At 37.8% G+C, this 25,222-nt stretch overlaps 1 protein-coding gene across 1 annotated transcript; it reads right to left on the bottom strand.

Moving 5' to 3' along the window:
- Window positions 1-1,315: 1,315 nt before the first annotated feature.
- On the bottom strand, window positions 1,316-25,222 carry CD226 (CD226 molecule). Its single transcript, XM_050971024.1, is given in 9 exon segments — window positions 1,316-1,343; window positions 1,804-1,860; window positions 2,683-2,794; window positions 7,449-7,571; window positions 9,903-10,243; window positions 24,902-24,969; window positions 24,971-25,019; window positions 25,021-25,154; window positions 25,157-25,222. Coding segments are annotated over 9 exon segments (978 nt in total).

The following is a 25,222-nucleotide window of genomic DNA, read 5'->3' as shown; positions in this document are numbered from 1 at the left end:
TCTCATACACATAGATTTCTCAGACCAAATTAACTTTATGTAAACATATGCAGCTCCATTCTGCATATTAGAGATGTTCTAAAATTGATCCTTAAGAGTCCACCTACAAGGAAAAAGTGTTTCTATTGCAGAAGGACAAATAGTCTCTAATCCTGCATGTGAATTAAGGGATAGAGTAACTCTGCAGGCTGCAATACAACACCAACACAGCCAGGGTCTCATCGCTGTCCTGCCAAAGCAGCTCAGGCCATACCAGCACAGCCAGTTTGACCTCCCACATCTTGCCAGCACAGAGAAAATAAAGTCTATTCTGTAAATAAAAGGCCTGTGCTTTGATTTCTTCATTCTTAAGAAAGAACCTAATGATCTTTTCTTGTGTTTGTGTGAGGCATTTTTGCAGTTGACATAAATCTCCTCTGCCTGCCTGAGTGATGATTCTTCTCCTCTCCTTTCTCTGCTGTGCTTGCCATGAAAATTGGATCTTCCATAACTGTTAGAAGGAGGGTAGAAGAACATTAAAAGGAAGAAAAATTTTTTTAAAAAAAGAAAAAGTTGAAGGACTTTTCTCAAAGCAGCTACTGCTTTGAAAAAGCAGAAAAATTTTTCTTCAGATGCTGACCTATCATTGGGAAGTATGAAACCATCAATAAAAGTGTTCTTTTATCTTCTTGTTTTCTGTGAATACATTTCAGATCCAAGTCATATGAAAAAAAGTAGTTGCAGCTTGAATATGCTTCCCAGCTGTCTCACATCTGGCCCCTGGTAAAGCAGCAGTGAAATGCCCCTTTCCCCTCACACACACTCTTCAGGTACTGACACAGTCTCTCCTATACCCATCTTAAAACATGAGTTATTCAGAAGCTATTGACTATGCTAAGAATTAGTCATTTCATTAAGACAACTAAATTTTACAGTGCCTGGGTAAATTGGTATGCAGGAAAGGTGGTTTCTGAAGCAAAGACTGGTCCCTAACCCTGGCCACTCTAGGAAGAGCTTCATCCCGGTACAAACAGTGACCCAACAGTCAGAATGAGAGAAATCGGCTTTTTCAGGACATATTGACAGTGACATTGACAGTGGAGCTTGTCCCTGGATCATACAGGAGTGAGATCTGAGAGGAGATAGGTGGAAAGGCAGAATGTCACATCCACTGTGAAAATGGGGTCTCACATCCACTGTGAAACACTCACTTCCCTAAACACACCCCCGATTAAGGAAGTAAAAGGACAAGACAGAAGCAGTGAAATTGGCTCCTGTCTTTCCACTTCTAAACTTCAGGGCTTGAATAGGATCATTAAGGGGAAAACAGAAAGACTCACTGTTCCAAAACACAGACTGCTACACTACAAAAAAAAAAAAAGAAAAAAAAAGAAAAAAGGAGATGCACCCCTGAAATGTCTATCCCATCTATCCTAAAGAATTGCAGTAATGCTGAACTGGAAAAAAATGATCAGACAAAGAGTATCATACAATATGATTTTTTGCCTCAGTTTTACAAGGGATGACTTGAGGAAAAAACCAAAGACACAAATAATAAAAAAGCTATCAAAACAAAAGGGGTAATTTGTTAGTAACATAGACCAGAGTAGTCTCTAAATGTAGCTGTAAAGCATTAAGGGGTATTTATCAAAAAAAAAAGAATATTAGTAATCATATTTTAAAATCTTCAATTTTTCCTGTCTGTATAATTTAAGATTAGACTATAAGATTCAGGGGATATAAACAGTAGACACAGAAGAGAAAGATCTTAATAAATACACAGTGCAAGCCATGAGAAATCTTCATCTCAACAGGTGACCTTACCCAGATCTGAGTAGAGTACAAACTTTTGATAAAGCGTCTGTGACCCTCCTCTTCTTTCTGAAGACATACTTTTAGTCAGAAACAAAGTGAAGGAAACTGCACTATCCATGATAGTATAGTCTAAAATATCTAATTCCAATATAATGCTGATATTCCTGACTTTCCCACTGAAACCAATAAATACAATAAACATCCAGGTAGACTTGCAAACTGAAACATGCCTAAGACTAGCACTGTATCATAGAAGCCTGAAAAGGCCCTTTGATTTGGGGAAACCCTAATATGTTGCCTTGCCTGAAATTCCAGCAGCATCATATATTGTGGTAGGGGAAGGAATTTATTTTCTGCTCACTATTTTTTTTTTTCCTTTTGAAGAAGAGAGATTCTTGATCAGACCACTAGAGATATTTGGCAGGAAATACAGAAATCTTAGGCAATGGTTTAAACCATTAATTTGGATCCAGTTGTAAATCTGGAACATAAAATCAGAGGAAAAAAAACGCTAGGAGATGTAGAAAACTTCAAGATATCACCTGTCCTCTGTGCACAAAATAGGAATAGCAATGCCTATCTTGATGCTGCTCCTGACAAATCACCCTTAACATGTTGTTTCAGTAAGCATTTAGTTGACAAAGGAATTTGAGTTAGCCATTTGTTTTCCCAATGTGAAAAAAGAGGAAAAAAACCAAGAAAATACCACCTTTTCATGGGCTGTAGAACTGATAGTTTTTTTCAAGTTTAAAATATTGGTGAGAAAATTCAAGTTTTTACGTATACCTTTTTTGGTTTTTTTCGTTCTGAGTGGGATAGTAGGATGAGCTGTTAACACATCCATCCTTACCTGCTTCAGTATATTATGCAAATTGATTTGTCACTCACTTTTTGTGATAAACAGTGGTGATGCAGAAGATCAGTAGGAACTCTAACACCAAAACAGCAGCAGAAATCCTTTCAGCTAGATAGGTAATAAGCCATTTGTGACCCCAAGCTGCTAAAATATGATTTCAATAAATACAATTGGTAATTTGTAAAAATATAAATCAGCATGAACTTTTTATTGCAAACTAAGCTGAAAAATCAATGATTATATAAAGACATTATTCCATGACAGCTCATGCTCAATATGCAGACTTTGCAGCAATTTCCTCATTTCTAAAAAGCCTTTGTTATGCTGAATCATCTCTTAACAAAGTTGTGGCTGGGATGACCAAAGCTGAGTGAACATAGCACAGCGGTATGAGAAAAAAATAGCTGTACTTTGTATAATCTTTTTCTATCTCCTTCCCTCACCAGTGAGAAAGCAGCCAATACATACGTTACTCAATATATGGTTAATAAAAGTTCTCAGTCTACTTAAGTGAATGCTCTTGGCTAACACAAAGCTGTGAGGAGGGGCCAGAGGGTTGTCTGAAAGCTGCCCTTCAGAAGGACCTCACGGGGCTGGGGAGATGGGCAGTGAACTGTCTGGAATTCAGTGAGGGCAAATGTAGGGTCCTACACCTGGAGAGAAATAGCTCAACACACCAGTGCAGGCTGGGGCTGATCTGCTGGAAAGCAACTCTGCAGAGAGGGATGTGGTGGTCCTGGTGGACAGCAAGCTGCCCAAGAGCCAACAGTGTGACCTTTTGGCCGAGAAGACCAGTGGGATCCTGGGGTTCATTGGGAAGAGCATTCCAGCAGGTCCAGGGAGGTGATCCTGCCCCTCTACTCAGCCCTAGTGAGGCCACATTTGGGGTGCTGTGTCCAGTTCTGGGCTCCTCAGTGAAAGAGAGACATGAAGCTCCTGGTGTGGGTCCAGCACAGGGCAACAAAGGAGACCAAGGGGCTGTAGAGTCCCTTTTATGAGGAAAGGCTGGGGGAGCTGGACCTGTTTAGCCTCTAGAAGAGACAACTGAGAGGAGTCATCATCAATGTCATGGAATCACAGAATCAGCTAGGTTGGGAAAAACCTTTGAGATCAGCAAGTCCAACCTGTAAGTCCATAAGTATCTGAAGGGAGGATGTCAAGAAGATTAATGAATCCAGGTTTTTCTCAGTGGTGTTAAGCAATAGAATAATAGGCAATGGGCAGAAACTTATGCACAGGAAGATCCACCTAAATGTGAGGAAGAACTTCTTTACGTTGTGGATGCCCAAGCACTGGGAAAGATTGCTCAGAGAGGCTGCGGAGTCTCCCTCTCTGGAGATATTCACAGTCCTGTGCCACGTGCTCCAGGATGACCCTGCTTGAGTGGGGAGGTTGAACCAGATGACCCACTGTGGTTTCTTCCAACCTGACCCTGTGATTCTGTGATGGTAAAGGCTGTCCCATAGGAGTTACCAACATTCAATCATTCAATATTTCCATGGGCAGCAAGTTATTTTTCAGAGTATCAGGAACATCATCTCAATGCTCAAGAAATTTTCTGTTCAGTACTGCACACAATGGTATCAGTTATTTTCTGGTTTAATTCAATAAGAAATCTGTTCTGTTTTTGACCAAAAAAAAAAAAATCACAAAAATTTCTCCCACCTTCCCCTTCATTTAATCACCTAGTATTGTACCTGCCTTGATGACAGATATCAGCAAACCTGCCCCATTTTTTGTAGCCTGAGAAAAAACACTTTTTTTGAAAACTGCCACCTAGACAGTTGCAGTTTTCAAAGAAAAGTTAAACTTACAGTAACTTGGCTTGAAACGCATAGATTTCTTTGAAATGGAGTCATATCTTCAAATGAAACTAAATAACAACCTGTAATAACTAAAGGTAGAGACAGACAAGAAAATGGCTTCAAGGTATAAGCCGATTTATTCTCATAGTGCTCAAGTCTGTGGTGAGGTAATACCTATTTTTTACGTGAAAAGCATTGGACAAAAGAACAGAGGTAATATTATCAAAGTCACACAAGTAATCCACAGCTCAAGCTCTCAGCTATTCATTGGTGAATGGGAGCTAAAATCCGTCTTCAGGTGTACTCCCTCTTTAATGTTCTGCTCACTCTGCAATGAAACCACAGCTGCCCCAAAGTGCTGCCATTGGGGCAGACAAGTTGTGTGCTTAGTTCACTGGCAAAGGAAAACAATCAGTGCCACTAGTAATCCCAGCCAACCAGCTGCTGAGCCATCACCAGGTGGCTTTCCTCTCCAGGATCAAAAAGGTTCACATCTATCTTATCTGGCTGTCCTGAATCCCTCATGAGACTTGCTTAGGTACACCTCTTTAGTGTTAATGTCATTGGAAAGGATAACAAAAAATACTGATTGCAGGAGAGTCTTGTCCTTGAATCCAGTGCTATTTTACTGGAAAGAAAAAGGAAAGAAAATTCTCTCAGAAGTTTACACTGGTGAAGGTATGTGACACTATAGAGAAGGCTACCTGATAACACAAACCAGCATCTTTTGTCTTATAACTATGTATGAAATCACTCTACTGCACAATGATTTCATCTTATGAGTACTTTAAATGATAGAATGGTTCATATACCTACCTCCAAATTCAGGAAAAAACTATAATGTCTTTTTTTACCAGCTGTTATGCTACCCACCAGAGAAAGCCATTGTCTGTGCCAGAGAGTACTAAAAAGAGTTATACAAAAAAACACATCCTATTAGTAACAAGGGAAAAACAATTAAATATTTTATTTGATTGTCATCAAGGATGGGTGACTCTGGATAGAGTTGCAGATTTCAGCAGCATCCCCACCCTTCAGTTTAATTGCTCCAGACTTCATTTTTTTTTCTGAAGTTTCACCTTCAGTTTTATCAGGACATGGTTATAATCTCTGAGTTAATGAGTTTGAGAGCTGAGATTATCAGCTCTCAGTTAAATATGGATGAGAAAAATCATTAGATTATTTTTCTTTTAACTAACAACAACTGAAAGCCCATGTGCCTTTTCTCATTTGAAGTGAGCAAAATGCCTCAGCAAAATGCCTCCCTTAGGCATTTGTTTTCTTTAACTACACAAAACCTTTTGTAATTACTGACTTTAACATCCCAGTCAAGATTTTGCAGAAACATGTCAGAGGCTTGTCATGTGTCTCTTTCATTCTTATGTTCTCAACAAAGGTGTTAAGCTGACAGGAGGTTATTAAGTATATTTTCAGCATCAGTACAATTTCTGTCAAGAATTAGTATTTCTCTGCAAGTTTGAGAATTTATTTTTTTTTTGCAGGACACTTCTCAACCTTCAGTGCACCAACCTTGGTTTTGAGGAGGAAGCACTGATGGGCCACAGAGCTGTTTTAGCAAGAGATTCGAACTGCTCTGTCAAGACCTTCATGTATTTTGTCATGTGCCTTGCTGGACTGGCATGCATGGTATCCTAACTGGGTAGCATTGAAATAGTTTACTCCATGGCTGAAAGGCAGAAATCCAGCAGGAATGCATTGAAGCCCAGGTGGTTGGTTGCCTGGAGACCCCCAGAGATGGTTTGATACCTAGTGCTCATACCCAATGACTTCATGAAGGAAGAAGGAAGGTGATTTCACTCCTATCCTGGTTCCCCTCACCCCCTTAGTGCAGTTCTTGTTTTCTGTCTGTTTCCCATGGGCCAGAAGCACTGCTGTCTCCTTCCAGCTCTCCAGGAATGTATGATAAACCCCAGCAACTGTACAAGTGCTTCCCTGCTTTTTATCTGGATGCCAATGAAGATTATCCTACTGTATTCAGCCATGGTGTGATCTCACCCTGAGCACTATGTGCAGTTCTGGGCCCCACAAATTTAGAAGTAGGTGGAGGTATTTGAATGCGTCCAGTGGAGAGCAACAAAGCTGGTGAAAGGCCTCGTACAAACTGTAATGTAGCCCTGACCCTATAAACATGCATGTAAATACAACCACTAACCCATTTTTCAGATCTAGTGGGACCACACAAAAACATGTTTCTGTTTTAATCTGCCTAAGAGAACTTGCTACCCCGTTTTCTGCTAAAGTTGGAAAAAATTTATTAAATCTCTGAAAATGTCTGTGTATTCTGGAGGGAATAAGTACTTCTTTTTCAGCCCTGGCAATTTTTCAGTCTTTTCATATGGCATGCCCCATTCTTTCCCAATCATCTACCAAAACAATATGTGGATTGCAAGTCTGCTTCCTTTCCTCAAAGACTGTCTCAAAGAAAAAAGCATGGTAAGAAAAGCACAGAAAATGGGTTCAGATGTGGAATCTGGTGTCATGACTGAGCTCCAAATTGAAAGAATTTTTAGAAGGAGAGATATGGTGAAGAACACATCAGAAATTAATCCAAAATCTCTTCAACATGTATAAATATGTAATATTTAGCTGTTGTGTAAGAGTCATCCAACAAGAACTGCACTACTTTACAAATACATTGCTTTAAATGTTCCAGGTTTTGAGGTCAAAAAATATTTGCAGAAGTCCAATTTAACCTGTAAGTCCCTGCTTCTGGAAAACAATAGTCACAATTTTTAGTGGGATATAGTGGATAAACTTAGTGATACTGAATTAATCACTAATTTTTTCTAGCATTCAAAAACATTAAATGCAGCTTGCTGACTTTTACTGATACAACTACAAAGACTGCTTTTATGATGCTTGAATATCTATTCCTTCCTCTCTCCCTTTTTTCTTATCAAGAATTCCATGCTGTTTTCTTTGCAAAATTCATTCACCTCTAGACAAGAAGTAAGCTGCTTCTTTGTACATACCACCTCTCAGAATCAGCAGTTTCTGGACTGCTACCTCTTCTGAAAATAATCCTGTGCTCTTAATACAGCCTTTCACCGAAGATTCCTGCTCTTCAAAAGTTCTTGAGCTCCTCTCAGCAACAGCTTAAAAAAAAAAAAAGAGGGGGTTCTTATCTTTTTTCTTACTCTTTCAACCTAAAACCTAAACAGCAGCTCTCCTGCTCTCCTCCCACCTTCTAGACTCAGTATTTCAAAATAACTCTGGAACTGGGCAAGGCGAGAAGAATCACTTCACCCATGCAGAATCACACCAACAGGCTTAAAGCGTTGGAAGAGTTTGGTAGAAAATCCGAGCTGGAGCGTGGCTTAGCTGTAATGCTAAGCCAAAGAAAATGACATGACTGAACTGGTAGAACACACACACAAAAAAAAAAAAAAAAAAAAACCAAAAAAAAAAACGATAGTGCAGCAAGTTTCTGGCAGCAGTTTGTTTATTCTAGCCACAACTGTTGGATCAAGCAAAGTCACTCATGAGTTTGTGAGAGACTTCACTGTTTGTACCACAGGGTGCAGTGGGAGCTCATGCCTGACCTGCTGTTTCTCTCCACTAACTGTTTTTTCCATATCACACCAGAAATATTGATTGTATCTTATGAAAAAGTTCCAAATGTTGAAGAGAAATAATAAGAAATCCTTGATATTTCACTTTCTTTGAAATTAATGAAGACTCAACAAAATGCTCTTAATAATACAGGGTGAAGGCTTAAAAGGGATACAATGGAGTATTTTCTGAATCATATTGTCCTTCATATTCTTCAATGTTTTCATATTCTTTTCTCCAATAAACAGCCCCAACTATGCTACTGTTGCTAGGACTAAAATCAGAAATTGAATTTGTTTCAAGAGCAAAAGAAGCATGGAAACTAAACTCTCTACTTTTGGAGAAGAAATATTTTGTATAGGTAGAACTGATCATTCTGAAGGTTATTGTATTTTTTGCAGTTATGTTTTAATTTTGGTGTTAGAAGTACTGCCCTTGGGAGTAGGAAGGAAATATTTCTATTGTTCCACAAGTAAGACATGCTTTATTACATCAATATAGTCAAAATTTTGAAATTTGAATGTTTAAAATTGTTAGAGGTGAGGACTTTTTTGTCCCGTTTCCTGTATTTTTATCACATTCTGCTCATTTTAATGGATTTTTGTGATCAAGTATTCAAAGTAAAGCAGGTCATCATGGGTTTTTTTCCCAAGCATATTCTCCTCTTCTCAATTAACCATATCACAGTTTAAACATATTCTGGAGTTTTAGACCATGCCACAGCACTACCAAACACTCGTGTATCACCAGGAACAAGGACAGAGCAATAAAAGCTGGACTGAATGCTGCAACAGAAGAAGGTCTGGGGTGGTGCAAGGATCAGATCTTCAAAATGCATTCTACAGAGAAGAAGCAAAACCAAGTCTGCTTTTTTTTTTTTTAACAAAAAATAGAAGTAAAGGCAGAATTAAACCCACAGTTTGAGAAATTTCAAGTGTCTATGTGTTGGGACATGTAGGTGCCATTATAAGCAAGCTGTGACAATAGTAACAGCAAAACCTAGAGAGCTTCTCAGCTCTCCATGAGGAAACCCCTTACTGGAATAAGGTGGAGCCCAGTTCACAAATGTCTACACCAGAAATACTACTGTGAGTGTCTCTTTGCCTTTCTTGGAGGACAGGTCTCATCCCCAAGGCCCTGCAGTACATGTGCTGATGGGGAATTGTCCTCGTGCCTTCTTTGGCAGAATTCCCACCTCTTCCAGCAAACTCTGGCTCCCCTTTCCAAAGCATCTCCTTCTTGTAAGACTTATGAGGAGCTGCTGAAGGAACTGGGGTTGTTTAGCCTGGAGAAAAGAAGGATCAGAGGAGACCTTATACTCTGTAGTTTCACCTGAAAAGGCTGTAGCCAGGTGGGGGCTGGTCTCTTTTCCCAGGCATCCAACGACAGGACAAGAGACCCCCTGAAGCTTCACCAGGGGACGTTCTGGTTGGACACCAGAAAAAGTTGGTCAGGCATTGGAACAGTCTGCCCAGGCAGGCAATGAAGCCACTGTCCCTGGAAGTGTTCAAGAAACAGCAGGAATGATTTTGTTCACAAGATGGTGCCCTGTCAAAGTTTGGGCTTGATTATCCTGGAGGTCTTTCCCAGTCTAAATGATTCCATGATTCTGTTCTATTCTGTGATTGTTAATAACAAAGCAGTTTCTCACAAACAGGTCTCAAGTCCTGCAATGAGATCAGACAAGCTTAAACCCAGCTTATTTTTGAGAAAACAAGATTTATTGTTAACACTGTTATCTTTTACATGCTGCTAATTGGAATGTGGTATTTAAATAAATCCTCACTTGTTACTGAAGAGTTATTTGTGTAAAAAGTGCTAATGCCTCAGAAGGTCCTTTTTTGAAAACATTTACCATTTTCTCTTTTACTTACCAGCCATAGTAAAATTCATCATATAGTCTTTGTTTCTCCCAGCTGCTACACCAAAGTACATCGCAAAGTCAGAGGCTGTAATGTTTTGAAAGACAATCCTGGAGATTTCCTGATCAGAGCAATCCAGTGGTGTACATTCTTTGAAACCTAAACCAAAGCTTTGCTTTCCTGACGAGTTGCACAGAATGACAAAATCTACCCAATCTGCTTTAATCCTTTCCCACATCGCTCTCTTCACTGAATCTCCAATTTTATCTGGGCAAGTAAAAGCAACATTTCCTCCTGGCTTGGTAAACATGGGATTATTTTGTTTCTCAGACACTTCAAAAGCATCTGTTGAAAAACACAAAACCCAGCAAAAAACTGCTTATCATTAATTCAAGGGAAGTTTAGTATCCACTAAATTCCAGTACAGCAAATATTAATGAAAATGACTTATAGCAGGATGATATTGAAATCATTTGAAATGCTGAAAGATGTAATTTATACTTACCTATGACTTTATTTTTGTGCTTGTTTAGACAAAACAGTCTTTATGGAACTCTGAGTCTGTGGTGACATTGCAAGAAGGCTATTTCTGTAAACTTTGAGTATATGAATGTTCTGTTAACTGTTTCAGCAAATATTCAGCAGCATAAATTATAGGGCCAATCTAATTAAACTTGGCGTAATCTTGTTCTTCTTTCACACTATTTATAATAAGAAAATGGTTTGATGTGACCCTCAGGACATGCTTTAGTAAATTATGTTAAAAGGCATTCCAGCCTAAGAGTTGCAATTCCCCCATTCACAAAACACGCACCACCTTAATTTAAAAAAAAATCTTATCCATTCATACACTCTATTTGAGAAAAATCTGTATAGTCTGTCTGTCTGCGGTATGAAAGAAGACTTCCAGACAAATTTAAGACTTCAACCACATAGAAACCTTAGATATATCTTAAATAATTTTGAGTAAAATCCCTTTGAGTTATTCTTTTTATTAATATAATTTACTGTTTTCTACTTAAGAAAATAAATGTTTAAAAGTCTGCAATAGAAAGATTGTCAATTTCTCTGACATTCAGAACCACTTGATTTCTAAAGTCAGCTTTGTAATGCCCGCATCCCATAAGGTAGGATGAGCACTGTCACCTTGCTGAAGACTTTATTGTTGGAAAAGATTAATGATCACACTGTTTTTCTTACACTATAAAAGGATCAATCTTTCAAGCTCTTCAATAAGATTTTTTAAAATTAGATGTTTTTAAGTAAAAAGTCACTACAATATAATTTTAATGTGTTTGTCTCTCTCTGTGGCAACAAGAGGAAGGTAAGTAGGCTACCTAGGAATAAGTGATTCCATTCATGTTGGCAGGATGGAGACTCCATTGTGGGAATCTGTAACTTCAGAGAGCCTCTCAGTCTCTGTGAAACTGAGAGTGAAAAAGTCTAGCCTGCAATTTTTTATCAATGGAACACAGCACAGAAAAATTACATTCCCTCTGCCTTTGGAGACCTGAAATATGATTAAAATGTTGAAATGTAGAAAGACAAAAGGAACACTGCCTAATGAGTTTACCTAAAATAATTAATGAAGAACCTGAAGATCCATGTAGACTGCAATCAAGGAGACTGAAAGTTAATGACAGCCAAGGACAGAAGAGAGATACATTTACTAAACCAAACAGAAGGTATAACAGTGCAGTTAATTAACTCTTTACACAGCTTGCCAGAGACAGCTAAATTTCTATTACTGAAGTTGACTGCAAAGGCTGGATAATCATTTAAGTTATCATGCAAATTCCAGCAAGAATTTACTCATGGAAGTCTAAGTATTATTCAAATTAAACTGAAAGACTGCTATGATGGGACTCTACAATTAGAAAATAGCTTTGTTAAAGTGCAGTCCCTCAAAACTCACTACATTAAATCAGGTAAATTTTTTTATATACATTGCAGATACAGATCAGCAGATTCATTCAGATTTGCTAGGAAGAGGGGTAAATGAAAAAGTGATCAAAACCCATCCTCTCCCTGGAGCACTGTATTCTTAAAGGTCAGATCATTTCCTCAGACCACTAACTTCCAGCAACAGCCTGCTTTACAACAAACCACATATTCTTGCCAAAGAACTCCTGCCCTTCATTGTGCAGTCTTTGCTCTGGTTTTCCACCAGCAGAGCAAGCCTTACTGCTACCCACATTCCCCTCAGGCGAGTTGACATCTCCCCATCTTCTCCTGGGTGCATCCTTGCTATCCTAGTTGTTTCACTACAGTGTCACCCTGAACTCCAGGGGTTTCTCCTATGTAAACATGCTTAATAGGGAATTTTGTGTGTGATGCTGCTGCCTCCCACCTTCCAGAGCATTTCCCCCTGACCCAAATGATAGCACCTTATAACAACCAGCCCTCTTCCCTGCTGCTTTGCTGGGTATTTGCTAGAAAATTGCACATTGCACCTATGGTCAACTGGGACCAAAGAGATAAAACATTTCCACCAAACAGGTGAAAATCCCTTCTCTCCTAAAATTTATTTGTTAACTCCTGTGTTATATTTGCCAAACAATATATCCCAGTTGCTTGATAGTATATAATACTACAACATTGTATGATACTATAACAGGTACATAACAAAGCTAAGGTACATTGCCTTGTGGATTCAGTGAGGATTTTCCATGTAGAAATCTGGATATAACTGTATAACTTTCATGCATACAAATAATAAATGTTATGTTAATAATGTGAACAAGGTACAAACAGCCAAATTAAAATAGAAACTATTTGGAGATTCTTTGCTGCTCTACATTCTATCATGACCATTTCCAAACACAAACATCATGACTTTTTTTTTTGATTCTTTATTTGTTGCCATATATATTTTATTTGAATATGTGCAGCAACATTAATGTATTTTCAATCTTGATGAATAATGTAAATATCTCCCCTTATTACAAGATGGTACCTTGAACAATTTATATGATTATATAAAGCACAAACAATGGCAATTCAGGCCTACGTAGTTCTAATTAAATCTTCCAAGTACATCCCAATATTCCAGGCTTTTGTTTTAAGCGATTGTCCCATTTTATTTTGACAGCAGCATCAGCATAGTTCTTCCATCCTCCTTCTCCTCTGTTCAATCACTTACTTTATTTAGCACCTTTCTAAACACAGTTTCTTTGCTTTCAGCCTGGTACGTGTGGGATGAAAACCTCCCTCTCCCAGAAACCCTTCTATGGGGAAAAAGCACACCCACACTCCCTCACCCCTGCACACGCACGGCTCCGGCTGACACGCCACGTGTGAGCTTTGCAGAAATGTTAAATGAAAATCCATTGTTGCATCTGATAAAAATAGACTCTGCCTTTCTGCTCATGCCAGACACTGCCACTGCTGTCTGCTCTGCCCATGGTCACATCATCTTGCTTCCTGAACAGAAAGTAGGAGGAGGTGACAGCACTCAGGAGAGGTCCATAGGCCTCTCCTTAGGAGGGAAGTGCTCATATGCTTGTTATCCTCCACCAGCCTCTTTTGTCAGCATGTTACCTCCTCATATTTTGCAGTTGTACCCGTGGTTATCTGATATTGGGTCTTTAAAGGAGAAAAAATTACAAGATTTCATATTTTCAAAATTTATTATCTTTCAATATTTTTCTTGGAAAGCAAATATCAGGAATACAGAGGCATAGAAGAGTGTAAAGAAACTCTCAGAGATTTAAAAAATCAAGCAACTAAACTGAAATTCTGCGGGCAGAGAAATAGCTGAAGTTGAGAAAATCTTCTGAAGGAATAATAAAATAATGGTATAATTTCTCCCCATCCCCTCCTGCCCTTGCTACAAGAACTTAGAAATCAAAATAAATCTTACGTGAAAGTTTGGTCCCCATTCATTGGTAGAGTTTTTCAGACTTTCTCCATTTTTTCACGTCCACTTCATTTTTGTTTAGTGTGGGGTTTTGGATTTGTTTCAGTTTGGGTGTTTTTGTTGTTGTTGTTGTTGTTTTGGCCTCCAATGGTTAGTTGATACTGTTTCTTCAGAAATTCTTTCATTCCCTTAAAAAGTAATGTCCTCTATCAGAAATAACTAATGACCTTAGCAAACTTTTCAAAACTGCAAAGCTATCTCAGCTCTACAGCAGAGAGAGGTTACCAGGTTCCCCTCGGTTTGCTAGAGCTCCACACACAAACACAGTTTTCTTCCTCTGCTTGTAATGAGCAGTGACAAAAAAAAAATAATTGCACACAAAAAGGAGGCTTAAAATTTTAGGAAGAAAAATTTCTCTGGGGCTCTTCTTTTCACCAAGTAAATCAGTTTTCAGAAGAGAAAATATTTTGAGTGACCCTTTCACCCATCCTGAATAGACTAAATAAGGCATTATATTAAGCTCCTAAACTATTGTCTTCCAACTGTATTAGCACATACTACATGGTTTTGTTAAGTTTCTAAATTCACAGGTTTTTAGAAACTATTTTTTTCAGTTTTAATGAGTTTCTGACACCAGTTCTACAATTAGACCAGAAACTAGCAGTACTGTTGTGTTTGAAGAATGCATTTTATGTAACAGCAACTGTTCACATCATGAAAGGTGAAATGAAAGTATTCATAATCCTATATCCTTAAAGCATTCCTTTAAATACATATTAAATTATATTGTGAAAAATTTGGTGACTCTTTGTGTACAAATTATTAATTCTGCATTATACACTAAACATTGAGCACATAATTTAATTCACCTGCCTACTACAGTTGTTTGTATATATTTTATTTTTGTTTATTTTTTTCCTGTTGTAAGCTGAACTTTAGTTGCCTAGAGTGCAAGAAAAGGGAGAAGTCAAAGAGAGGGAGGGAGAAAGAGTACAGTTATAATAAGAATGAGAAAATCATTCTCTCTTCAATTATAACAGTTATGAACTTCCAGTAAGGAGAATTTGGTTGCTGGGGAAGAAGTCATCTGTTAAAATCATATAGAGCACTATGACAAGATCTACATGCAGAAGGTCTTGAAGATCTGAGAGGTCAGATTTCCAGACTTTTATCCCACCCAGGAATTTCATTGGTTCAGGATGAAGAGAACTTTACCAGCAGCAGGAGTTAAAGGAGCAGACAGGAGTTAACACAGGACACTGTGCTCAGCCTTCACCTGCTGTTGATGACCTGTGCTGCCGGTGTGTGTGTGTCAGTGTGTCTGTGTGTGTCAGTGTGTCTGTGTGTCTGTGTGTCTTTGTGTGTGAGTGCATTTGTGCCCAGCTACTCACGCCTGCCACAAGGCTCTTCAGGGGTGTCCAGCAGGCAGAGCAGAGGATGGCACGGCTGAAGCCACAGAGAAGAAAACAGGCAGGGGAGAGGGGAAGGCAAGGGATGTGAAAAATCAGGCTGGATCCTAAGGGTGACTGCTGGAACCAGTGTTTCTCAAGAGTGGAAGCCACAGGTGGCAAGGCAATGGCTAGGGTACAAACCCAGTCTGCCCAGCCCCAGAAGTGTTACATGACAGGAGTGCAGCCTGAGGACACACTAGGGGGAATTTGCTGTCTTACTTCTCAGATCCACTGAATGGATTGTTTTATGGGATGAAGGTATACTGGTGAAGAAAGAAATACCTAATTTGTTTCATAATAAGTTTGTCATATAAGTTGTTATACCTTGGTACCCAGCAGGAAAACGGAAAAAAATCAATATATCATCAGTATTCTCACTATATTCACATTTCTTTTTGTCCTTATTAAGTTATAAATTCTATTCCTGTCCTAAAGGCCAGCTGAAAGGTTCATCATTAGAAATATATGCAGCTGCAGGAGCTTTTGCAGATAGGAACATTTCAGACATTAAATAGTATTCACCTGTTAGTGATTTCCTTTAGAGTGTTTGGAAGTTTAAATATCTGAATCTGTAATTTCTTTTATCCTCTGCTTTTTATCTGCCTGTGTTAATTCAATAAGTTAACTTGCATTACCCCAAATAAAATATTATTCCATCTGTCCTAGACAAAACTATCTCCTTAATTGTGAATACTTTTAAGCTGTCACTGTAGACTTTCTATTTTCCCATGCAATTCCATCCTGTGATGATTTCCAAACTGCATTATCTCAACATTTCATCCATCACACTTACTATATGGGAAACAAAAAACAGAGTTACAAAACTCTTGGATCTGGATTTAACTACTGGATGTCACAGCAGTCATGTTGGATAGTAGAGATAATACCATACTTTATTTAAATTGAATTTCCAAGTGGTGGCTGCAGTAGCATAAAATTATGGAAGAGTAGCTGAGAAGATGAAGTATTTTTGTCTTACAGAATACTTGCCCTCAAAAGAAAAGTTTAACCCTTTGCATTCCACTTGTGTCCCCTTAGCATTCCCCTGCTTCTGTAGGCATAATTAGGATGATCATCCTTGTACCCTGTTTTCTTGTTTTCAGGGTGTTTTTCTGTCCGTATAATTACACACCTTTCACTTGTCAGCCCAGTCCACTCCTTGCTCACTTGTGGGTTGTCATCTCACTTTCCTATTGCAGCTCCCTTCACCAGTCTGTTGTCAAGGATTCTTTTCTCCTCTGTCCTCAGGGGGATCCTGTCTGTCTCTAGCATTCCTTGATCAATAAAAGAGCCCATGGTGATAAAAGGCAATGTGCTCATGACACCAGCCATGCAATTCAGTCCTGGCCCATGGACTTGTCCTTCTCTTCCCAGGACTTTTCCCTTCCTCAGTAGAATCAAGAAGACACCACCTAAGCTGCCCATGTCCTTGATCACCCCCTCTAGCACCAGGTAATCGTGCCTGATGCGCTCCAGATCTCTCCTGGACTGATCCTTGGTGTCCATGTGAAAAAGCAGCAGGGCAAGCCTCAGCAGTCTCTCTGCAGCACCCTGAGGTCTACCCTGGCAGCAGCAAATCTCCCCAGACAGCAGGATGTGCCAGCAGAGGAACAGAGGGAACGTGAGGGTCATCCCCAAACTGTCACAAAAGAGATGAAGGTCAAGTAATAGCCATAGCAGCCACCTGACACATGTTCATCAAAGCAGTGCTCGTATGGAACATATAAAACACACCTTCTAATTTTGTCTTACTTTGGTAAAAGCACAGCAGTCCTCGTGGGTACTGAATGTTACAACTTTTTCCTTAAGATAGCTCATTCCAATGCAAACTAAGTAACCAAGAGTACCTAATAGCATCATTATTCTTAGTAACAACTGAATGTTCGAAATGTTAAGAATTTAAAAGAAGAAAAGGGAAAAAAAAAAGTAAAAATCCTCCCCAGAGATGAATAAAAGGATCTGGATCCTCTGACTGCTAGCCAAAAAATATTGAAAATGTTATCACGTTGTCTGTTTCCAAAAGAGAAATTTTCTCAGGTGTGTCAACAGAGACTTACATACAAGACAAAAGAGGCATTTTTTTGCTGCCTTTAGAAGTGGTAAGACCTTAGACGGAGTATGACTTCATACTATTTATCTTATTGAAATAAGGTTTTACACAAATGGGAGAAAATTCAGATGAGAGCAAGAACTAAATAAATTTAGAATCATGAACTGAGAAAAAAAACTGAAAGAACTGGGTTTGTTTAGTGCAGAGGTATCACAGAAGCATAGAATCATAAATGTCTTGGGTAGGAAGGGACCTTAAAAATGCTTTAATTCCAACCCCCTTGCAGTGGGCAGAGATAAGTCCCACTGAACCAAGTTGCTCAGAGCTCCTTCCAGCCTGGAATTGAACATTTCCAGAGATGAGACATTCTCTGGAAAAAAAAAAAAAAAATGAAGGATGAAGGCTGCTAACACAACACTTTCTTTCTCTTTTTTTTCAGAGAACAACAATTAAATCATTACTAACCAAGAGATATCTAGGTTAGATATAATGGGAAAAAAATCTCCTTGTAAGGCTGGTTATGTGCTGTAGTATGACCTCACAAGAGTTTTATGACTGCATTTCCAACGTTGGAATTTCTCAGACACATTAAGGATATGCTTCTCCTGCCTCAGAAGGCAGAGATGGATGAAATTAATTTGGAACGTCTCTTCCAGCCTGAGTTTTCCACAATTCTATAACTGTTTTTGATCTAAGCTTTTCCTTCAGAAGGGAAGAGGAGCTATCTCTTGTACTCCCAACAGAGCTGGCTTGGTTTCTTTCTTTTTAGTGTTTTATAGTGAAGGGCCATCCAATCTTTAGCTCATCATAAAAGATAAAAAGTAAGAAAAGCAACATTTAACAGGTCAATAATCACAGCAGAAGTGTGAAAAAGGCATCTTCACCTGTCTCCATCTTCTTGCTTTCTAATTAGGTGCTGACAATGTGGCTGACACCGTGTAAGATACAGAGATAATTCTGGCTCTGGGGATCTCAGCATCTAAGAGCCAAAGAATGAAAGTCCCTCAGGATTAGTTCTTGCTTCCATGGGCTTTAAAAGTCTGATAATTTTTCTCTGTAGACCTATGAATCACATTCTAAATTGAGACAGAGATAAATAGAAAGCAAGTTATTTCAGGTGAGTAGGGACTTGAAAAAAAGCTGTGCAACGTGCTGCTTTGGCAGGCAGAAGAGCATTAATTTAGAAGTGCTGAGTGGCATGGATATCATCACACTAGCCAAGAATAGAAAAGCTCTGTCTCTGCTATCACAGAAGAGGTTGATCACTCTATTTAAAAATTTGGAGTACTTCATGGTACATCTGGCATTTAAATACTCTATTAATGAACTTCCATTCTTATTCTGAGTTCCTAGCAAAACATATCCCCTGAGAAAATGGTCCGTTGTCACTGATTGACAGAAGCAACAATTCACCCACAAATTAAAAAAACCCAAACCCCAAACCTGATAATTCCCAATTAAAGAACAGGAGAAAAAAATAAAAGGGAGACCCCATCCCCCAGTCCCCCAAAACCAACAAAAACCCCAAGGAATTATGCAAGTCTGAATAATTCACACTGTGGATAAAAAAGCCACTACATCTAAATAAATTTTTCCCATTCTACTCAGAGCATAGCATGGAAATTTTAGTGCCAAACTAACACTATTTTAACACCTAACCAAAATAAAATTCCTGAGAAAATAAACAGAGTTTTCCAAATATATAGAAATTCTTGTTAAAATTAACATTTCTGAAAAGGCAAATATACAAACACAGGACAAAAATATTCCAGGTAATTATAACTTCATTTGTTTCTGATGTAAATAAACATACAAGTTTCTGCCATAAAGGCCAGCTTTTAATTCGTTTATATATCAGATAATTTTTTACTACTAAAGACTCAAATTTCTATCTAGATGTGTAGCAAAAGCATGGTGCATTGTAGATCAATATCAATTTATGATGTCTCTAATGATGTTTATTATATTTTATATTTTGAGTTAAATTTGCATTGTAAATTTGCTCATCGTCCATTTTAAGATTTCTGATCCAATTTTAGCTGATTGAGTTCTGCATCACAAAGCTCTTTGCAAATTGTCCAAACATTTCTGCTTCTGTTAAATTTGAAATAATCAAGATTCTAATTACATTTCAATGAAAGCTTTAAAACTTTTAATTCAAGGCCTACTGCATTTTGAAGCAATGCAGCCTAGAGAGCTAACTATTAATAAGGCCAAGAGGTTTTGGAAGGATGTGAGAAGCACTTGAAGCCAGATGAACTTACCAGTACTTCTCAAGGCAGCATGAGTCAGAGGAGAGTTTGTGGTTGTGTAGGAGGCATTAATGCTGTGGTCTGGAAATGGGAAAATTATTGCACTGAACAGCAGCTGACAAAGAAAATCTTCATGCTTTCAATAAGGGCAAGGCAGAAAAGGGTAAGATTATCATTATGGGCAATGACAATAGAAAGGTCTAACCAAGCAGTAATGGTACATCATGTATCATCACAGATATGAGACTGCAAGAGGAAGAAACTTGTGTGTGGTGTCTGTACAGGGAGCTTAAAATATATCTGTCAAGTTCAACAGAGCCTTGGACCTGGACGACATTTTGCATGTAAATTATCACTAATGTATTTTCCCAGATTGGGAACAGGAGTACACTTCAGGTTTGAGAATTCTTAAGTACTAGATGCACAGATATTAATGGAAATCATATTTTTAACCCAATATTTGTCTGCTGACATCTTAGCTTTTCTGTTTATACAGCCTCATTATAATGCTCCTTGGAGTCAAGTACAGCTGAAAAACAACAGACTAAGAACTTAAAGGCAGATATGTAGATGACATGAAAAAACCTGAATTTCCTGGCCAGAATAATTCCTTAAACTCTTTTTCTGTAAATTGATACTTTATTCATACTTTTAAAAAAGCCATCACAGATGAGTAACTTTTGTACTGATGGCTTTAACAGAGCAGAAAAGAACCAAAAGACTAAAGAGAGGTCTGGAAGAGGATAAAGTAAATAAATGTATCCATACCTCGAGTAAGGTAATCAAATACCAAACAAACCAGATAAAGACAATGCACATCATATAAATAATAAAGGAATTTTCCCAATACTTCTTCCAACACTTCTTCCATATAAATAATAAATGAATTTTCCCAATACTTCTTCTTTTGTAAATTAAAGTCATTCAGTGTTTCCTTTTCATGTTCTAAAGACTGTGGACATACCTTTTTTCATATCTTTTCTTATATACATTTCTTTGCAAAACTTAATAGTTTAAAACAAAAGAAAGAAGGATGCAGGAATTCCTGCTGCTGCTTTGCTGCTGTTAGATACATGGCTGGCAACTGGTGAAATGTCACTGTTGTTTAATGTGTTTTGAGTGGTCACCTGGGATGAAAAGTATAAGATGCACCTCCATGCAGCCCTGTCCAATGGACCGTCCCACTGCACTGCTCTCTTCCATTTGAAATTTTTAAAAAATTAAAGTTTCAACATCTGCAGCTTCAAATACCTTTTCTTCCAATCAGCAAGTGCATGAATTAACACCTCTTCAATGATCTCTTCACACAATTCCTGTGTGACGTCTTCAATTGTGATGCTTCTTCTATTAATAGTGACATCAATCTCTGCTCCTCACATTTTATACTGAACTTGAGATCAGTCTTCAGACATACATCCCTAAGCATTGTACCTAAGAAACTACAGATCACTTTTAAACTGTTCATTAAGAATGGTGGAATAAAGATACTGACTATTCTTACATAATCAGTGTATCTTAGAAAATATGTAAAGAATTTTTCTCTGAAAGTAAGTGTTTTGTCTGCTTAGTGCAGGAGGATTTGTGACTCATAAAATGTGGGAACACTGAGGATAAAAAAAAGTCCCTTGAATTCACTTCTGAAAACTGTTGGATACGTGCTCACTCTGCAAAGAGGAAAAAAAAAGAAGCCTCAGATTCACCCAGCTGGCAAGTATCTTCCTGTGGGATAACTAGAGTGTTCTTTACCCATACATTCATGTGTAAAAGAGGCAGCACGAACTCTCAAGTTCTTGGCAATTATGGTGCAGGATTTCAGCACTGCATCCACTTGTAAGAATATCCTGTAGCTACATAACCTGTCAAGTTTCTGATATAATATCCTGAATATTATTTCTTTTCTGTCAGTCTGTTTCAGTAACTGCTTCAGTCACTGGGCATAAAGAAAGCATGGATAATGTTGTGCAATCTGCAAGTGTTCTCTCTCACCTATTTCACAAATGTCATAGGAAACCTTCAGCCAAAATTAGCAAAAGAAACAATATTTGCCCAAGATTTTTATTTATATTCTGATAAATCTCCAGGACTAAGTTAAGACCACATTTAGTTAAAAAAAATAAAAATCTATCACTAGAATGATTGCATCAAAAAATTTTCTATAAGTGGTGATTTATCAACAGTTCTAGGGTCTTCCATCTACCAACAAGGAGGACAGCACACCAAGAGAAGATCTTTGTAATGAGAGTTGTAATCTCCTGTGTCTCCCAGGATCTCAGGTCCTTATGCCAGTTCAGTCATCATTTTTCTTTTTTTCCCTCACTTTTGTCCTTGATTGAAAAAGAGCTGTGTTCACCCCACCCAGAGCATGGTGGGCTGCATTGCTGTTCTGTGACCAGAGACTGAACCACAAGAAGAGTCCTAAATAGAGTTTCTCCAGTATTATTTTGACACCTCAGACACTCTAAATCGGTTGTGGTCTCTTATTCATTCAATACATCTTTACCCCACATGGAAGGGTGCAACAACCATGGACATTCTTTTTATAAAGGAAAACAGAGATATTGCCAAAATACCAAGAAAAACATGCTTAATGTATTTCAAATACCTGATTTCTTTCTTCTTTTTCTGTTTTTGTTTTGAAAAGCAAGCCATGATCCCCAACCTTTTTGAACATCTTGACCTTGTAGTGTCAGGGTTTTGTTACCATGTGAGTTTCTAGATCTAGTGGCACTGCTGTCACCATTAGATACTCTTTGAAATCTTTGCTCATTAAGGGTCAGCACTCAAGGATTCGAACTATGCAGATCAGAATCACACTAAATTTACTCACTTTGAATTCAAATTTTTTAAAATTATACAAAGAACATGGGAAAGCAGAATCAGACTCATGACTTCTGTTGATTACCAGGAATGAAGCATTAGAGCAACTTGGAACAGATTGAGTGCAGAAACATTCATTGTTTTGCAAGACAGTAAAAGTTAACCCAAGATACTTTATTCAAATTTATGTAAATGCCAGCAGATATGATTGACATGTGAAGAACATTTCACATTTAGTCTAGTTAAGAAATCTCCATCATGAGCATAACGCCATATGGCATTATTTCCATTTATTTCTGCTATTTCCTTTCAATGGAAATTTTGAAAGCCAATCATATATTCTATATCTATAGTCTCCTGTCAGCTTTCATTGAAGTATCCACTGCAGATTCCTCAATGGCATAGTTACCTGCTTAAGTCGGTGCAGGAATGTCTCTGTGTCCAACAGTAACAGGTCATTATAAATAAATCCTAACAATTTTCAATGCCTTGGTGGCATGATTTAAATTATAAACCAGGCTTCAGTTTTGATTGACACAAAAACCTTAATAATACCTACTTAACTTCACTGTGCCAATTCACAGAGCAAGCTTGAGCTTCATTTTGAGTGTATGTGTCCACAGAGTTGCATGCTTTTACAGGCACACACTTCACAACTTTAGCTGAGCCACTCAATATTTAAAACTAAAAGCACTAATTACAGAGCATTAGACACCATGCAAATCACAAGAAAAAGAAATTAGTCTATTAAATTTTTGTTGATTAACTGAAGAAGAAGAAATGGATTTTGCAGTGAGTTGTTTATTTGTCTTGGGGACTGTAGATAAATTAATGCTTTTAGAAAAGTAATGTCTACTGGGAATCAATTACTTATAAATCCAAACAACAAAAAAAAAACCACACTGTAATTGGAAAAAAGTTTCATTACCTATAAAATGATCATTCTTGTATGTTGGCCAGATTTCTTTATTCCATGAAAAAAAGATACCTTAAAAAGCACTTAATATACCAGGACCCCAATTATTTTTTATGTGAATCTCTTAGAACAAGATTCATATACAGTAAAATATGAAACTAACACTCAGCTTTCTCAATGGTCTTACCCTGGTGCAGAGAAAAAAACACTTTAAAGATGAACATCAATGTCCTAATTTTACAATTTGGAAGACAAGAAAAAACATGTATCTGGTGTCAGCAGCAAGCTAAAATACTGTCTACATGGATGTGAATTTTACTGTTTATTTAGTCTCAGCAACATGTCCTGGAGTTAAAATATTTGGCACTGACAAAGGTGCTGGTAAAGTAAGATAAAGTCTGACTGAAAACAGTTCTGCTATGACTATTTCATAAATAAATACATTCTCTAGAGTCTGGTTTTAATAACATATTTAATTTGCAGTGTAGATTAAAGCTGTAATATTTATCTTTACTGGCAATACACTTCTTTTTCCTCAGATCAGATCATGTTTATACATATCTACCAGGAACTGAACAGGATTGTTCTCAGAAATCTTGATTCTTTAAATGGAAAAGGAATAATTTCTATTCAAAATTATTGTCTACCTTCATAGTTGATTTAAATAGACATACTTGAAACATGAGGGGTTTGCTGTTGATTAATGTTTCATTTTTAGTGTGCTCCAACTGAGAGAAATCCCACATGCTGAGAATACTGAACCCTACAGAATCATTTCAAAAAAAACTTACCTCTGGTATTCAATCCACTATTTATGTGATTTACAGGGTACTCAAATCTGTAAGGTGATTGCCTAAGAGAGGCGCTGGACACAAGAGAATCATTCCACACGAAGGTCACTGCCTTGTTTCTTGCATCACTCCAGATTAACTCTAGCAGAGACATCCAGGAACAAACAGCTGGTGTCAGTGCTGCCTTGGCCAGAAAAAAGACTGCAAGAACTTCCACATCTCTACTGCATCTAACTTCCAGAATCATATAGAAAGTGGACCCATTGTGTATAAGGGCTTTGCACTGCCAGAAGTCAGGTGGGATTGAACCAAATGAAGATATCTCTTTTGCCTGTCTTTCAAATGCTAGGAACTGAAATTTCCTTTTGATCTTTTATTTCTAGCTGGGAAATGCAATCAAATGTTGAACGGCATTTATTTTCACTTGGGGGAAAGGGAAAGAGGAGTATAATTTTTCTACATTGTGACTAACAAATCAACAAAACAATAAGAACAACTGCTTATCTTTTGAAGGCTATTCTGTCATATGTACATAATGATTCTTCTAAGTTTTTGGTTTTCAGTTGACCCATGTTGATTAGGCATGCATAGAAAATTACTAGAAAAGAGTTCTTTCTCCTCTTAGTCATAGGACTGAAAGGGAAACCAAATGGGATGAGTGGTTAGGTAATTACAGGGTTTTTGGAAAGTACATGGACAGCTACACAGAAAGTACATGGGCATAGCTTAATCTTTTTCTCTCCTTCTTCCCTTTTCTGTTTCATAAAAAAAATTCTCTTAAAGAAAAAGCTGCAATACTAGATGCTCCCTGAATTGGCACAGATTTCTGTCTTGCATATATCTGAAATTAAAAAAAAATGAGATGTTTGATGACCTGAGTAATTTCTATTACCTTTCTCAAAATTCCATCTGGGTTAGTCACAATGGAGAAAATGTTGCTTATAATGGAGACCATCACCTTCCAAAGTGCTCTTGATGAAGAGCATTTTTTTAAAAATAAATTCTATTGTATTTGTCTTTGGTCTGTATGCCATAGGTTGGATTCAAGACAGCTGTATTTTCTCTAAGAGTTACATTAAGTCTCATCCAGGATGTCTGGATTATCACAGCTTTTTTTTTTTTTTTTTTTGATATATGCACTGCATTTTCACTTTCTCAGTAAGCTTTGCAGAGGAATCTGCAAACTATGCTTCCAT

Source organism: Serinus canaria, chromosome 2 (genome assembly GCF_022539315.1).
Source record: "Serinus canaria isolate serCan28SL12 chromosome 2, serCan2020, whole genome shotgun sequence".
Lineage (NCBI taxonomy): Eukaryota > Metazoa > Chordata > Aves > Passeriformes > Fringillidae > Serinus > Serinus canaria.
This window is presented reverse-complemented; position numbering and strand designations above follow the sequence as displayed.